Consider the following 18,124-nt stretch of genomic DNA (forward strand, 5'->3'; position numbering starts at 1 on the left):
CGAGCGGGCCGAATTCCAGCAAACATTTGCCCGCCGGGCCTTTTCCCAGCAGACAAATATTCCTGGACGTGTTTTAAAACCGTCCGCTGGAATCCTGCCCGCTCGGACATGTACGGTCGTCAGTACAGACCTACCGTACATGTCCAGGCGCCCGCCGTCCCTCACATGCGTCGAATGACTTCGACGCATGCGTGGAAGCCTTTAAATGGCAGGCCCGCCCACGTCTCCGCGTCATCGCCGCGTCATCGTCGCGGCGACGACGCGGACACGCCCCGCGTATTGTTTACGCGCGGACTTCTGTACGATGGTGTGTACAACCATCGTACAGAAGCCCTCTGGCAGACATGTACGGTGAAAACGGTCCGACGGACCCCTTTCACTGTACATGTTTGTTCGTGTGTACCCGGCCTAAGGCCCCGTACACACGACCAAACATGTATGCTGAAACTGGTCCGCGGGCCAGTTTCAGCATACATGTTTGGTCGTGTGTAGGCGCGAGCAGGCCGAACTCCAGCAAACATTTGCCCGCCGGGCCTTTTCCCAGCGGGCAAATATTCCTGGACGTGTTTTAAAACCGTCCGCTGGAATCCTGCCCGCTCAGACATGTACGGTCGTCAGTACAGACCTACCGTACATGTCCAGGCGCCCGCCGTCCCTCGCATGCGTCGAATGACTTCGACGCATGCGTGGAAGCCTTTAAATGGCAGGCCTGCCCACGTCTCCGCGTCATCACCGCGTCATCGTCGCGGCGACGACGCGGACACGCCCCGCGTATTGTTTACGCGCGGACTTCTGTACGATGGTGTGTACAACCATCGTACAGAAGCCCTCTGGCAGACATGTATGGTGAAAACGGTCCGACGGACCGCTTTCACCATACATGTTTGTTCGTGTGTACCCGGCCTTAGAGTTACTGCCATAGATAGAATTGATGAAGGGTTATATTTTAAGAAAAAACTATTTTCTTGACTCTGCAGAGCATGTCACAGCTGTAAATATTGAAAAAATTTCCTATTAGGCAAATTATATTTCTCTGCCAGTTTGTCAAATGGTTGCAAGACCTCATTATCAAAAAGTTGACAAAGAAGCAGAATACCAAGTCTTTTCCATAAATCAAAATGTTTAAGTTTTGCTACCTCAGACAGTTTATTATGAGGGATACACTCAATATATGCCTATATGGATTATTCCATATGGACATATATTGAGTGTATCCCTCATAATGAGTATCTCGTTGAATAGTAGTGCAGATTTTATGAATTAAATAAAATGTGGGATAGTTACGTTTACTATAAGAGTGATGGGCTACTAATAACTGTACCGTATTAGTAGCGGTATCAGTAATTTAGAAAATACAATTTGTTGTATGGGGTCCTCACATTCAACCATACCATTGCTGAAGTTGAGATGCCAGATAATACAATCTGTCATTAGGAACAGCCAGATAAGATTTCTAAACAAGGTATCTATCTGTCTAAAGAATTTCCGAGTAAGCTACACAGGACAATTATGTGGACAAAGTCAACAAATAATAATTGTAGCATCCATATCATCTTTATCAAATTAGCTCTACCTATTATCGTTAAAGGCAACTTACTCCAAATTTTCCCCTTTTGTTTAAGCTCCTTTTTTATTTTCTAAATTGGTTACTTTAAGCTAGTGCATTATTGGTTCACTAACCTTTTCCTTAAATTTCCCTTCTAAATGTTTTTTTTCTTTGTTTTCTTTGCCTGAAATTTCTCACTTGCTGTTCCTCTTCAGTAAGGTGTTCAGTAAGCTGTTTTAAATGACTTTACACCGCTCGGATGATGGTGGAAAGCTTACTGAGGAGAAACAGGAAGTGAGAAATTCAAACAAAGAAAAAAACATTTAGAAGGGAAATCAAAGTTAAAGGTAAGTGAACCAACAATGCACTAGCTTAAAGGAACCAATTTAGAAAAAAAAGACAAACCTTTACAACCCCTTTAAGCAATGGGTCTAAATTTCTCTCCACATATGCACTTACTTGGGATGTAACTTTTACACCCAAATATTTAAATGTAGAAACTACCGCTTTTTGAGAGGCAGAAATTGTCAGGTTGGTCATCGGGGGGTCCACTGGTAAAAGAACCGATTCATACCAGTTTATTGTAAAACCTGAGAAAGAACCATATGTATTGGTTAACCACTTTGGCCCCGGAAGTATTTACCCCCTTCCTGACCAGAGCACTTTTTGCAATTCGGCACTGAGTTACTTTAACTGACAATTGCACGGTCATGCGACGTGGCACCCAAACAAAATTGACGTCCTTTTTTTCCCACAAATAGAACTTTCTTTTGGTGGTATATCACCTCTGCAGTTTTTATTTTTTGCGCTATAAACAAAAAAAGAGCAACAATTTTGAAAAAAGCTATATTTTTTACTTTTTGCTATAACAAATATCCCCCAAAAATATATATATAAAAAAAAAAATGTTTTCCCTCATTTTAGGCCAATACGTATTCTTCTACATATTTTTAGTAAAAAATATCGCAATGAGAGTATATTGATTGGTTTGCGCAAAAGTTATAACATCTACAAAAAAGGGGATAGATTTATGGCATTTTTTAAATATTTTTTTTATTAGTAATGGCAGCAATCTGTGATTTTTATCATGACTGCGACATTATGGAGCACACATTGGATACTTTTGACGCTATTTTGGGCTATAAAAATGCACTGATTACCACTAGGGGCGAGGAAGGGGTCAAGTGTGTCCTAGGGAGTGATTCTAACTGTGGGGAGGCTGGGCTACGAGTGACACGACAGTGATCACTGCTCCCGATGACAGGGAGCAGTAGATCACTGTCCTGTCACTAGGCAGAACAGGGAAATGCTTGTTTACATCTCCCTGTTCTGCAGCTCGGTGACACAATTGCGGGCACCCGGCAGACATAGAGTCCGCCGACCCGCCGTCACACTCACAGAGCTCGGAGCCCGCAATGCCACGATTTAAAGGGGACATACAGGTACGTCCATATGCGCAGCCGTGCCATTCTGCTGACGTAAATAGTCGTGCAGCGATCTGCAAGTGGTTAAAGACATTAATTATTTTAACCACTTGAGATCCGCGCTATAGACGAAAGACGTCCACAGCGCGGCTCTCAAGTGCCGGGTGGACGTCCCTGGACGTCCTGTTGTTGACATTCCCCGTGCGCGGGAAAACAACGTGCCCGGCGAATTGTTGTGAAGCCGATGCGTGTGCCTAGCGGGCGTGATGTCCGCCAGGTACCCGCAATCGGCGTTGACAGCAGGGACGTGGAGCTCTGTGTGTAAACACAGAGCTCCACGTCCTGTCAGGGATAGAGGAGACCGATCTGTGTCCCTTGTACATAGGGACACAGCATCGGTCACCTCCCCCAGTCAGTAACCTCCCCCCACACAATTAGAACACATCCAGGATACACATTTAACCCCTTCCTCACTCCCTAGTGTTAACCCCTTCACTGCCAGTCACATTTATACAGTAATTAGTGCATTTTTATAGCACTGGTCGCTGTATAAATGTGAATGGTCCCAAAATTGTGTCAAAAGTGTCCTATACGTCCGCCGCAATATCGCAGGCCTGACAAAAAAATTGCAGATCGCCGCCATTACTAGTAAAAAAAAAAAAAACATAAATCTATCCCCTATTTTGTAGGTGCTATAACTTTTGCGCAAACCAATCAATATACGCTTATTGCGATTTTTTTTAACATAAATATGTAGAAGAATACGTATCGGCCTAAACCGAGGGAAATTTTTTTTTTTTTTTTTAAATTGGATATTATTATAACAAAAATTAAAAAATATTGTTTTTTTTCTAAATTTTCTGTCTTTTTTTTGTTTATAGCGCAAAAAATAAAAATCGCAGAGATGATCAAATAACACCAAAAGAAAGCTCTATTTGTGGGAAAAAATTATAAAAATATAATTTGGGTACAGTGTTGTATGACCGCGCAATTGTCATTCAAAATGCGTCAGCGCTGAAAATTGTTCTGGGCACGAAGGGGGTTTAAGTGCCCAGTAATGAAGTGGTTAAAGATGACGATGTGTCTCCCAAAAATAAAAGTGTATCGTCAACATATAAAGCAATTTTGTCCTCTCCCAGACATCTACAAAATCTGATAAAATTTGATGACAGACAGAAGCAGCCAAAGGTTCAAGGGCTAAAGCAAAAAGTAAAGGTGATAGTGGACAACCCTGTCTTGTTCCACGTTGCAGTGAAAAAAGCTCAGAAACATGTTCATTTACCTGTACCCGTACCAAATTTTTCTAAGCAATGCCATAAAAAATTCCATACTTTACTGTCAAAAGCTTTTGCCATATCTAGCGATAATATAGCTCTATTACCCAGGGGACATGCATATTAAGGAATAAGCATCTTATATTCACTGCAGTAGATCTATTTGGGATAAAACCAGATTGATCTATATACACTATCTTAGATATTACTTTAGTCAATCTGATAGCTAACGCTTTGACCACTTTCCAATGCTATGTTAAATACCTCTAGTAATTCTGGCAATAAATCACTTCTATAAACTTTGTAGACTTCCCCCGGTAACCCATCTGCCCCTGGGGCTTTATTATTAGCCAAGCTATCTGAAGCAGTTTGAAGTTCCTCTAATGTCAGAGGTTGATCCAACATCTCCCTTTCATCTACTGATATTTCTGTTAATTTAATAGATGTAAAAAAGAGATGCAGTTCAACTTCCTTATAGGATACTTTACTACTATACAATTTCTTAAAGAAATCAACAAATACTGATGAAATCTCCAAGGTAGTTTGTGCAGTTTCAGTTGAAGAGATTTGTAATTCTACTACCTGGGTCATTGGTTTCTGAGCTTTCACTATTGTTGCCAAAAGATAACCCGTATTTTCTCCATCCTCAAAATAAGGTTGCTGAAAATCGTTTTTTTTTTTTCTATTCACTTCTGTTGTGTTTCTATAGTAGGATTTTCTATATGAAGAAGTTCTGCCTTTAAAACATCTTTGGTCACTAAACATTCTCAGGCACTAATAGGTAGATTCAGGTACATTTGCCTAAACTTGCGGCGGCGTAGCTTAGCGTGTTTAGGCTTGATTCACAATGTACTTACCTGCTAAGTTATGGTGGCGTAGCCTAAAGCGGGCTGGCGTAAGGGCGCCTAATTCAAATGTGTGTAAGGGGGCGTGTTTTATGTTAATGGGGCTTGACCTTAAGTTTTTGACGTTTTTTTTTGTTACTGCGCATGCGCTGGGCGCCTATATTTCCCAGTGTGCATTGCGGCTAAGTACGCCGCACGGCCCTATTGATTTCGACTTGGACGTAAACTACGTAAATTGCTATTCGCGGACGACTTACGCAAACAACGTAAAAAATTTGAATCTCAAAGCGGGAACGGCCGCCATACTTTAACATTACTATTCCATTTAATAGATGGAATAACTTTAGGCCTGATAATGCCTTACGGTAACGGCGTAAATGTACTGCGGCGACCGCAATGGAAGCGCCACCTAGCGGCCAGCCTCAATATTGCAACCTAAGATAGGAGGGCGCAAGCCGTTGTATCTTAGATATGTTTAAGCGTATCTCTGATTGAGAATACACTTAAACATAAGTCGGCGTAGATTCTGAGTTAGGTAGGCTTACCTACTGATAAGCCGGCCTAACTCTTACTGAATCTACCTAAATATCTTTTTTTTATCTTTAGAATTTGAGAGATAAACAAACCTCTCATATAGGCTTTTAAAGAGTCCAAATATAGCTGTGAAGATACAGAGGGTTTGTTTATATCTTTATAGGCCAAGATGTCAAGTTTTACTTTCTGTTGCTGCCATTTTATGTGGTTTTGTAACCCTTGTATCAGAGTGGGGACTTTGCTGAAGGAATGATGTTATTTCGCTTGCGTTCTATGTTTTAAAGTTTTTTTTTAGTATTTAATTATTTCTGATTTTAATTAACTTAATTACTTTCATAACAATAAAGGTGCCTCGCACATTTATTCCCAAAAATTTTGTATATCTGTTTATATATTTACAATGGATTACATTTTGTAAATGTGCAGCCTACAATCCCATGTCAAATGTTTTTGTTTATTTTTGTTTGCATGGTGGCTGAAGCTCACAGGAATTCCTATAATGTCTGAGATTATGTTGCCAGGATTTCCCATTTAACCAAAATATGTTTACAACATACTACTTGCATGCTTTATACCTATATTACCAGCTTAAGAGCTGGAACCTTCCCTTGCATTCCTTTTTTTCTATATGCTTTTGGAGAAGTCTTTAGTCCAGTCATGTGACATCTTATGCCGCGTACACACGATCGGTTTGTCTGATGAAAACGGTCTGATGGACCGTTTTCATCAGACAAACTGATCGTGTGTGGGCCCCATCGTTTTTTTATCCATTGGTTAAAAAACTAGGAACTTGTTTTAAAACTATCTGATGGTTAAAAAACCGATAGAAAAAAAACATCGTCTGTGGGCACGTCCATCGGTTAAAAATCCACGCATGCTCAGAATCAAGTCGACGCATGCTTGGAAGCATTGAACTTAATTTTTCTCAGCACGTCGTTGTGTTTTACATCACCGCGTTCTGACACGATCGTTTTTTTAACCAATGGTGTGTAGGCACGACTGATGAAAGTCGGCTTTATCGGATATCTGATGAAAAAATCCATCAGTCCGTTTTCATCAGGTGAACCGATCGTGTGTACAGGGCATTATGATCCTCTTCATATGAAGATGATTGTCATTCATAGAAGGGTGTTCAAGAAGTTTATATACTGTAGAAAATCCACAAGTGGTTACAATGATTACGGGTACATTAAACAGAGCATAGGACTTGATATTTTAGATGACTTCTAATTATAATGGTATATTTTAGTAATGGTTACATAGTTAGTCAGGTTGAAAAAAGACACAAGTCAATCCAGTCCAACCACAAAAAAATAAACAAGCAAAATAAAAAACACAGTACAATCCCATACACCCAATTCCATACCCACAGTTGATCCAGAGGAAGGCAAAAAACCCCAGGAGAGCATGATCCAATTTGCTACAGCAGGGGAAAAAATCCTTCCTGATCCCCCGAGAGGCAATCGGATTTACCCTGGATCAACTTTACCTACAAATCTTAGTACTCAGTTATATTCCGTACATTTAGGAAAGTATCCAGACCTTTCTTAAGAGCAATCTACTGAGCTGGCCAGAACCACCTCTGGAGGGAGTCTGTTTTTTCACAGCTCTTACTGTGAAGAAACCTTTCCGTAAAGGTACACTAAAGCCACCCTTGCAAAAGCAGGGAAGTAAGAGGAACTAAGAGGAAGCAATGAAAGCCTTATTTTAGGGTGTTAGGCCCCATACACACGGGAGGATTCATCCGCGGATACGGTCCAGCGGACCGTTTCCACGGATAAATCCTCTCAAGGATTTCCGCGGATTTCCATCCGATGGAGTGTACTCACCATCGAATCGAAATCCGCGCCGAAATCCTCTGGCGATGACGTGTCGCCGCGATTATTACGCGGCGACGTGCGCGACGCTGTCATATAAGGAATTCCACGCATGCGTCGAATCATTACGACGCATGCGGGGGATCCCTTCGGACGGATGGATCCGGTGAGTCTGTACAGACCAGCGGATCCATCCGTTGGGATGGATTCCAGCGGATAGATTTGATAGCATGTCATCAAATATTTATCCACTGGAAATCCATCCCAGGGGATAAATATCCGCGGAAACAGATCCGCTGGAGTGTACACACCATAGGATCTATCCGCTGAAACCCATTCGCTGGGATTTTTCAGCGGATGGATTCTATCGTGTGTATGGGGCCTTAGAGTTTTATTTCAATAGCCCTGCTGGCCCTCATCTAAAACATTGCTACATAATATTATATTGTTAATACGTTTGTTGCTTGTCTTAACCTGTGTTGCATGTGCTGAGTTAGGCAGGCCATAGTTTATGCAATTTTCTTTCCTGCAACCACGGGTTACAGGACAGAAAATCATTGCAGTGTTGATGGGGGAACCCCACCCGCAAAGCTATTGTGTTCTTCCAGCTGGGGGTCACGGGGAGCCTTCCCTGAAAGCAGAACAAAATGATTATTGCTAGCAGCTATAGCTGCTGGCAATAATTGCATGCTAGAAATCCGACAAGCTGGTTGTACCCAAGTCAATCGATGGATTGACTTGGGTACAATCAGCCTACATATAGACAGATCAAATCTCAGTTGGTCCCTGCAGAAGCGACCAAAATTCTAACCATCTATGACCTGCTTTAAATAGGTTACTTTTCTACTGTCATTATTAGATATGAATATTGGGCCTAATCCTCAAAAGAGATACGACGGAGTAACTGCTGTTACTCCGTCGTATCCCTGGTCCTAACTATGGAACTGATCCACAGAATCAGTTTCCCATAGTTAGGACGAAGATCCGACATGTGTAATTGAATTACACTGTCGGATCTTAGAATGCAGTACCGCGTCCGCCGCTGGGGGCATTTCGCGTCGAAATGCCGCCTCGGGTATGCAAATTAGGACTTACGGAGATCCACAAAGCTTTTCAGCTTCGTTTTTTCTCCGTAAGTTTTATTTTGCAAACGCAAAATTAGGGCTGCTTTTACAAGGTGTAAACTGTTTACACCTTGTAAAAACAGACCTTTCTTGCTAGCGACGCGATTTTTTTGTAATTTTACATTTTTTTTTGGCGCCGTATCTTTTTTTTTACCCGACGCAACTTTATTGTCCCGTCGCAATCCCCAAAGCCCGACGTAACATAATTTCGCGCTATGCACGTCGGGAAAATGACGTCACGAGCATGCGCAGTACGGCCGGCGCGGGAGCGCGCCTCATTTAAATGGGAATCGCCCCCTGGAGAAGAGGAACGCCTTGCGCTGGCCGGATTTAAGTTACACCGCTCAAAATTTCTAGGTAAGTGCTTTGTGGATCGGGCACTTAGGTAGAAATTTTGCGGCGGTGTAACTTAAATAGGAAAAATTATGTTGCGCCGCTTCTTTGTGGATTACCCCCATTGTTCTTCAGTGAAATTCAAATAAAAATATTTCAATTTTTTTTACAGGAACTAAAACTGGATACAAAATAAATAAGAATGTTCCGATGCATACAATCAACATCTTGCATTTCACAATTGCATTTCATTCCCCCTTTGATTACTTACAGCATTGACAGTCCTCAGTAAAAATCAGACCTGCAGGGCAATCTTGCTTATAGGTAAGCCCTTTCCAACAGTTCCAGAAGGCATTTCTTTTTCCTGCTACTGGGTATAAACCAGTAGCTTTTCCCACACAGAATCCAGTGCCAGTTGAACTAGGACTATTGCCAGAATGATCATGTTTAGAATTACTATGACTACTCGTTGAATGTTTATCAGTACCACTTCCCTTTGGATTGTTTGGGATCTTTGGATGGTTATTAGATTCATTGCTCTTTTGGTGGCTTCCAGTGCTTGGGTGGTTTTCAGACTCACTGCTCTTTGGAGAGTCAGTGCCCTCAGGTTGTCTAGAATTAGGGTTATTGTGCTTGTGACCAGCTGGAGGAGTTTTGGGTGAAGATGGAGAGGTACAAGCTGAAAAAAAAATCATCAACATTATCAAAATGTTTGTGTTTTTCTTTGTATTGTATTTATGGAAAAGAACTTACCGGTAGACTCAATTCCAAGGGTTTCCTTTAATGCAGAGACAAGAGGGAATTTGCCCTGGTTGCAAAATGTACCAGTAAAATCATCCATGTCAAGTGACCAAATCATTGCTCCTCCGAAGTTATTTTGCATCAACCAATCAGCCTACAGTTAAGAAACACAATATTATCAGTAAGTTATTATGATACATACGGTACTTGCAGAGCTTTTTTTCCTCAAAAAATAGGTGCAGGCACCACGACCCCATTCAAATTTCACAAACAGTAGAAGGGTCTTAAAGGGGAATTAAATACCAGGATAGCATTACATACAGAGTGTAGAGTTCAGGGGGTTACACACAGAGTGCAGAGCTGTCATTTGTAAACACAGAAACCAGACTTCTGTGTTTACAAGTGATTGTGGTAAGCAGGCACCAAAGGGTCTGAGCCAGAATTGGTGGAACTGAGTTCCCCCAAGTTCCCCCTGAAAAAAAGCCCTGCATACTTGTATACATACCAGTATTATTCTAACAGTCTTTTAACCTCCTGGGCGGTGTTCCCGAGTCTGACTCGGGGTGAGATTTTTGGGCTAGGATCGGTAACCCCGAGTCAGACTCGGGCTCGCCTCGCTGGATGTACAGGGAGTTTTACTTACCTTGTCCCTGGATCCAGCGATGCCACCGCGCTGTGTGAGCGAGCGGGACCTCGCTCGATTCACACAGTGCCTCCGTGTGACGCCGATCTCCGTTCCCTGCGACGTTACGACGCACGGGGACGGAGAACGGCGCCAAATTCAAAAAAGTAAACAAACACTATACATACAGTATACTGTAATCTTATAGATTACAGTACTGTATGTAAAAAAAACACACCCCCTTTGTCCCTAGTGGTCTGTCCTGTGTCATGCATGTCATTTTATATAATAAAAACGTTTCTTTCTCCCTGCAAACTGTAGATTGTCCATAGCAACCAAAAGTGTCCCTTTATGTCAAAAATAGTTTTAGATCAGCTAAAAAACAGCGATAATAAATTATAATCACTTGCAGAATTGTGCGATAGCGATTTGTGGGGAAATTCGTCATAAAAAATAAAAAATAATGACAGCAACAATTCTGCAACTGAGCAAATTTCAGTGATTTTGATTTGATTACATTATTGAATAATTTTTATTATAATTATATTATTATTTGTTATAATTATTTATAATTATTTATTATATTATAATTTATAATTTTGTTTTTAAAAAAATGTCATACCCGGGATGCCTATTAGAAGCTTGTTTGGTCAGATTTAAGTGAGTTATTTCTAAAAATGACAGACCTACAATATAAAACGCCAAATTTCCTTGCAAATAATGGTACCGCTTTCAGCATGTTTTTTCTGAAAGAATCATACCGCCAGGGAGGTTAAGAAGAGTAGCAAAACTGACATGTCGACATGGAACATATAGAGGCATCTTAATGCTCTAAAGAGCTATATATCATAAGAAGACCTATTACATATAATAAATACAAGCGATATAGTCGTTTTTAAATTTGCTATAATTAATGTATCGCATTATACACATTGGCCCAGATCCACAAAGGAATTACGCCGGCGTATCTATTGATACGCCGAGTAATTTCAGCGATGCCCCGTCGTATCTTTGTTTTGTATCCACAAAACAAGATACGACTGAATGGGGGCTAGATCCGACTGACGTACGTCTTAGTACGCCGTCGGATCTAAGGTGCATATTTACGCTGGCCGCTAGGTGGCGCTTCTGTTGATTTCCGCGTTGATTTCCGCGTTGAGTATGCAAATTAGCTAGATACGCCAATCCACAAACGTACGTTCGCCCGGCGCATTTTTTTACGTTGTTTACGTAATGCTTTTTTCGGGGTAACGTTACCCCTGCTCTATGAGGCGTACGCAATGTTAAGTATGGACATCGGGCAAGCGTCGAATTTTCCGTCGTTTACATCGTTTGCGTAAAACGTTCGCAAATAGGGCTTTGCATAAATTACGTTCACGTCGTCTAGGCATTGAGCAGGAGTAATTTAATTTGAAAATCTATGTGATACTGAGCATGCGCGTGCATGCGCAGTACGAAAAAAGCGTAATTTACGTGGGGTCAAGCTTATTTTACATAAAACACGCCCCCCTGTCCCTCATTTGATTTAGGCGCGCTTACGCCAGCAGATTTATGCTACACCGCCGTAATTTTAGAGGCAAGTGCTTTGTGAATACAGCACTTGCCTCTCAAAGTTGCGGCGGCATAGCGTTACTACCAGGGCTCAAGTCCTGCGGGAACGCGTGGGAACGGAGTTCCTGCACTTTTTTCACAGCAGGAACTCAGTTCCCTTTGCAGGACTAGAGCAGCCGAGCCGCCCGAGCCAATCCTTCGCTAAGCGGCGATGCCCAGCTCGAGTCACTGTCAGGGGCAGGCGAACCTTAGTAATCCTTTATGTTACAGGCCGCTTCCTGTATATGGATTCCTTTGGGTAGTGTGCGGGTATTCCGTCACTTCCTTGATGCCGCAATGTCTCCTGGGAGCTTTTGTCATTGTTCCCAGGAGACATTGCGGAGGTCTGCCACGAGTTATTTAGAAAGAACTTGCTTCTTTTTTCAAAAAAAACTAAAACATACGGTTTAGTAATTATGCATATGAGTAGAGGTCGACCGATATGGGTTTTTCTCTGGCCGATACCGATGCCGATATTTAGAATTTGGGGCGGCCGATGGCCGATATATGATGCCGATTTTTGCGGCCGATATTTTAGGCCGATTTTTATTTTTTGGCAGGTGGCGCTAATTGGCACTGGCAGGTTGCACTGGATGGAACCAATTGGCAATAGCAGATGGCACTGATTGGCAGGTGGCACTGGCAGGTGGCACTGAATGGCACTGGCAGGTGGCACTGGTTGGCACGTGGCACTAAGATGGCACTGGCAGGTGGCACTAATTGGCACTGGCAGGTGGCACTAATTGGCATGTGGCACTGGATGGTACTGGCAGGTGGCACTAATTGGCAATAGTCAGCACTGGCAGATGGCACTGGTTGGCACTGGCAGGTGGCACTAATTGGCAGGTGGCACTGGATGGCCTTGGCAGGTGGCACTAGTTGGCACTGGCAGGTGGCACTGGATGGCACTGGCAGATGGCACTAGTTGGCACTGGATGGCATTGGCAGGTGGCACTGGATGGCATTGGCAGGTGGCACTGGATGGTATTGGCAGGTGGCACTGGATGGCATTGCCACTGGCAGGTGGCACTGGATGGCATTGACAGGTGGCACTGGATGGCATTAACAGATGACACTAGTTGGCATTGGCAGGTGGCACTAGTTGGCATGGCATTGGCAGGTGGCACTGGATGGCATTGGCAGGTGGCACTGGATGGCACTGGCTGGTTGGCATTAGCAGATGGCACTGGCAGGTTTCACAGCACATAATGTAGCGGATAATGTGTGAAACTCTCTGGCATGTGGCACTGGATGGTACTGGCAGGTGGCACTAATTGGCAATAGTCAGCACTGGCAGATGGCACTGGTTGGCACTGGCAGGTGGCACTAATTGGCAGGTGGCACTGGATGGCCTTGGCAGGTGGCACTAGTTGGCACTGGCAGGTGGCACTGGATGGCACTGGCAGATGGCACTAGTTGGCACTGGATGGCATTGGCAGGTGGCACTGGATGGCATTGGCAGGTGGCACTGGATGGTATTGGCAGGTGGCACTGGATGGCATTGCCACTGGCAGGTGGCACTGGATGGCATTGACAGGTGGCACTGGATGGCATTAACAGATGACACTAGTTGGCATTGGCAGGTGGCACTAGTTGGCATGGCATTGGCAGGTGGCACTGGATGGCATTGGCAGGTGGCACTGGATGGCACTGGCTGGTTGGCATTAGCAGATGGCACTGGCAGGTTTCACAGCACATAATGTAGCGGATAATGTGTGAAACTCTCTATACAGTTTCACATGGTGCTGCAGAGAGCAGAAAGAGGAGCTCAGATTCATTGTGATGTTGAAGGTGGGCGGGACCAGGGTTGGGCGGGGCTCAGCTGTCCACCAGCCAATGGGATGAGATCATTGGCTGGATAGCTGCTGAGTCCCGCCCACCCCGGGTCCCGCCCACCTTCAACATCACGATGAATCTGAGCTCCTCTCGCTCTGCAGCACCATGTGAACCTGTATGAAGAGAGAGTTTCACACATTATCAGCTACATTATGTGCTGTGAAACTGTGAGAGCAGAGAGAGAGAGGAGCTCAGATTCATCGTGATGTTGGAGGTGGGCGGGACCCGGGGTGGGCGGGACTCAGCAGCTATCCAGCCAATGATCTCATCCCATTGGCTGGTGTTGGACAGCTGAGTCCCGCCCACCCCGGGTCCCGCCCACCCCTACATCAGTCCGACAGCTCCATTCTCCTTAGTGTTTCACACACACGGCACTGCTCTGCAGACAGTGTGGAGAAGGGAGGGGGAACCCCATGTTCCTCCTTCCTTCTCCACACTCTGCTGATGCAGATTTGCTAAATATCGGCCACATTTGGATAATAATCGGCCGATGCCGATTTCTCCAAAATGACTGAATATCGGCCCGATATATTGGCCGGCCGATATATCGGTCGACCTCTACATATGAGCGTGCCATTTTTTTTTTGGTGGGGAAGTGGATCTTGGGTGGGAGTTCCCACACTTTTTTCCCCAGGACTTGACCCCTGGTTACTACGATACGCTATGCCCATGTAAAGATACGCCGAGCTACGTGGATCTGGCCCCTTGTATGTCAGATTCACTTTAAATGTATATGTAGCCAAAACATTTTTTAGTTTTGGATAAGGTAGGAAGTTAGTGGAAATCTTCCAAATTTCCCTCTTTGACAGTTGTCTCCTGGACAAGTGTCCTCATTAGAGGATTTCCCCTCACCTTTTGTTCAGGTCACAACTCTAAGGCCCCGTACACACCATAGAATCCATCCGCTGAAAAATCTCAGCGGATCGGTTTCAGCGGATAGATTCTATGGTGTGTACAATCCAGCGGATCTGTTTCCGCGGATTTTTCTCCCATGCGATGGATTTCCAGCAGATAAATATTTGAAGACATGTCTTCAAATCTATCCGCTGGAATCCATCCCAACAGATTGATCCGCTGGTCTGTACAGACTCACCGGATCAATCCGTCCAAAGGGATCCCCCGCATGCGTCGTAATGATTCAACGCATGCGTGGAATTCCTTATATGACTGCGTCGCGCACGTCGCCGCGCCATCATCGCGGCGACGGCGCGACACGTCATCGCCAGAGGATTTCGGCGCGGATTTCGATTCGATGGTGAGTACACTCCATCGCATCAAAATCCGCGCAAATCCTCGAGAGGATTTATCCGTGGAAACGGTCCGCTGGACCGTATCCGCGGATAAATCCTCCCGTGTGTACGGGGCCTAACATTTTGGATTTCTTCTCTCTTTCTGTTTATGTGACAATGGTCACTAGTACAAATAAAAAGGGTGAATCTACTCAATGGGGTCTCAGACAGTAATAAAAACAGATGCCCACTTAGATTCTCAGGGAATGCAGGTTATTTAAAAAAATAATAGTATACTGTTTGAACATTTTGCTGTTAGCAATAGTACAAACTGTATACCAACTGTCTCTGTTCATGGTCATTCTTAAGTATAAATACCAAGCTCTTTGAAGATGAAAAAGAATAACTAACACGTCAAAGCGTATTAATTTGTAGTCACAAAAATGATTAGCTGAGAAGGCGATCATAAAAAAAGTTTTAGCATAGTTCTACATTAATTATATCATACTGTAAATGTTATGAAGGTATTTAAAAGTACCTTCAGCTGGAAACTGATGGTATTATCATACCCCACCCAGTAACTTCCCTGGAAGGCATAAGGAACATCTTCTGAAAAAGACCATTCACTCCTGGCCCCAGTTTTAAGAAAATGGCAGATCTAAAAACATGAGACAAGAAACAATAGCTTGTAATAAATGTGTACTTAACTGGTATCAATTTAAATCATATTAAAATATATATTATGCTGTGCTGTATAGTTACAGTACATTGGGCCAAATTCTCAAAAGAGATACGCGGACTTAACTAAAGTTTTCTAAATTTACACGGCGCGTATCTTTGCGCCCGATCTTCAAAACGAGTTAAGCCTAGATTTCCGGATTTTCCGTCCTACCTAAAATAGTTACACCTGCGCATCCCCGGGCGCAAATTACGATAGTCTCGCCGCTGTTTTTGATAGGCAAAGATGCAAATGAGGGAGTTAGGGCGATCCTCAAAATTAAGTGTGTGCGGCGTATTTTCCGCCCTGTGCGCACCTGTTAGTTTCCCTGTGTAAATTTCCACATTATAAAAGCAGCCCTAATTTTACACATACCGTGGAAGGGTTTGCTGAAGGTAGTGACTAGAGCTATAGTTGTGAAGGATCTGTCTGGAAAAATGCCTGGGGCATCAATGATTCTGACGGCACTTGCCACCTTACAGGCACAAAGGAGGAGGAGGGCACAGAGGAGGAGGATGAGGGCTCAGGAGAGAGTTTATCGGCCACGGCGTGATCTGTTTCAAATGCCAGATTATGAAGTGTATGGCAACTTCAGGTTTGATAGGGAAGCCATCCTGGAGCTCACCCAACTACTTATGGAGGATCTTATCACCCCAACCAGACGCTCCCATGCCCTGACACCTCTACATAAAGTTATGGCAACCCTCCATTTTTTATCTACAGGCTCATTCCAGCGTGCATCTGGAGGTCTGGCTGGGATGGTGCAGTCGACAATGAGCCAATGTGTCCATCAGGTGGTCCCTGCCATACTGCGGCGCATGACCAACCAATTTGTCAAGCCCACCCAGGAGGAGCAGCGTCTGCAAGCCATGACTGACTTTTACAGCATCGCTGGCTTCCCCCAACCCCCAAACACCCGGAGAACGCAAATTCAACGAGGTGCACATCCACACCCGGTCAATAGTAGAGCGGACATTGGGCCTTCTCAAGTCCAGATTCAGATGCCTTGACAAGACTGGGGGTACACTCTTGTATTCCCCAGACTTTGTCTGTCAAATTATTGAGGCATGTTGCATCCTCCATAATTTTGCTCTGAGAAGGGGCCTGCATGTTGAGTTATGTCCTGACCTGACCCCCCACCCAGGCAATCCCCCCCCCCAACCACCTCTACCCGGTCTGCTGAGGGCCAGGCAATAAGGAGACAACTGGCTGAAGGCATCTTTGCCCAGTAAATGGACCTTAATTATCTTTTTTTTTTTGGTTTGACAACAAAAACTCACAGAGATTATGTGACCTTTAAACATTTACTTTGCACATAAAATGCACATTACTTATATGACAATGAGAATGTCTTTTTTTTCACAAAACGCACATTAATTATCTCACAATGAGAATGCATGAATGCACGCCACTGTGGTCCCTAGCACAGACACATCACATGCACATCGAATTGGATTAGATCCAAGTAACGCCCCGCCACGGCTCCAATTATGTCACTGTGCATTCATACACCATTCAGGAACCTGGGATGACTTCTCCCTGGTCCTCGGGATCCCTACTCCACCAAAACTGAGGGTGACACCCTTATGTTATCAGGAATGCCACCCCCCCCCCCCCACATTCACACATCATTCACACACATAAACCAAATCATAAGTACAGTATAATTAAAAAAAACAAAATAAAAAAAAACAAAAGTACCCCTGCAACTTACTGATGTTGCCGAGTGCTCCTTCTGGGCTGACCACGGGCACGGCCACGGCCAACTGGGGGATCTTCACGGGGGGGGGTCTGTGCAGGGGAGGGAGTATCTTCACAGGGGGGGTCTGTGCAGGGGAAGAAGGAGCCTCCCCTGGTGTCTGTCCTCCTGCTGGCCTGCCCTCCAAGGCCACGGCTATCCTTGTCAGACAGGCAGTGATGTCAGCCGTATTAGCCTGGCCAGCCCGGGTATTGGCCTGCACAGCCCGGGTATTGGCCTGGACAGCCTGGGTCAGGGCAGTCACCTCCTGGGCCACGCCTGTTGTTGCGTTCCTCAGGTCCCACAAACAGGTGATGACCCCCACTGAGTTGGTGGCCACGTCACCCAGTGAATCCCTCATTAAACCCAGGCTGTGCTCCACCTTGGTCATTGTTTTTTTAATTTCACCCAGACTGCGGGTCTGCTGGGCATTGTCCCTCAGCAGACTGACCGGCAGACGCTCAAACCCCCCCTGGTTTCTGGGGTCGGCCTCCTACTTGCCCCTGAGGCTTGTGGCCTTGGGTTGGAGTGACCCATGGGGGCTGCTGCATGTTGGAGGAGGGTTGGGAGGGGCCACCCCTGATGGTGGCCTGACTGCTGGGAGCCTCTAGGGTACCCTCAGGGGATGACTCAAAGGTCCTATCTTGGCCCATCAGGATTTGCTGGCCAATTACAATATTCTCATCTTCCTCCCCCTCATCCTCCTCCCACTCAACATCCAAATTAGGGGAGTTGTGGGCACTCCCCTCCCAT

The 18,124-nt window shown here is 44.6% G+C and overlaps 1 protein-coding gene across 1 annotated transcript in view; it reads right to left on the minus strand.

The window, feature by feature from the left end:
* Positions 1–18,124, minus strand: part of LOC120927195 (nascent polypeptide-associated complex subunit alpha, muscle-specific form-like) — a 54,398-nt gene that overhangs the window by 22,199 nt on the left and 14,075 nt on the right. Inside the window, exons 9-11 of the mRNA XM_040337706.1 lie at positions 15,454–15,573; positions 9,651–9,792; positions 9,169–9,576 (exon numbers count right to left, since the gene is read on the minus strand). Of these exons, the coding sequence (XP_040193640.1) occupies positions 9,169–9,576; positions 9,651–9,792; positions 15,454–15,573 (670 nt within the window). The remainder of the gene's footprint in view (positions 1–9,168; positions 9,577–9,650; positions 9,793–15,453; positions 15,574–18,124) is intronic.

The sequence above is a fragment of the Rana temporaria genome, chromosome 2, assembly GCF_905171775.1.
Source record: "Rana temporaria chromosome 2, aRanTem1.1, whole genome shotgun sequence".
NCBI lineage: Eukaryota > Metazoa > Chordata > Amphibia > Anura > Ranidae > Rana > Rana temporaria.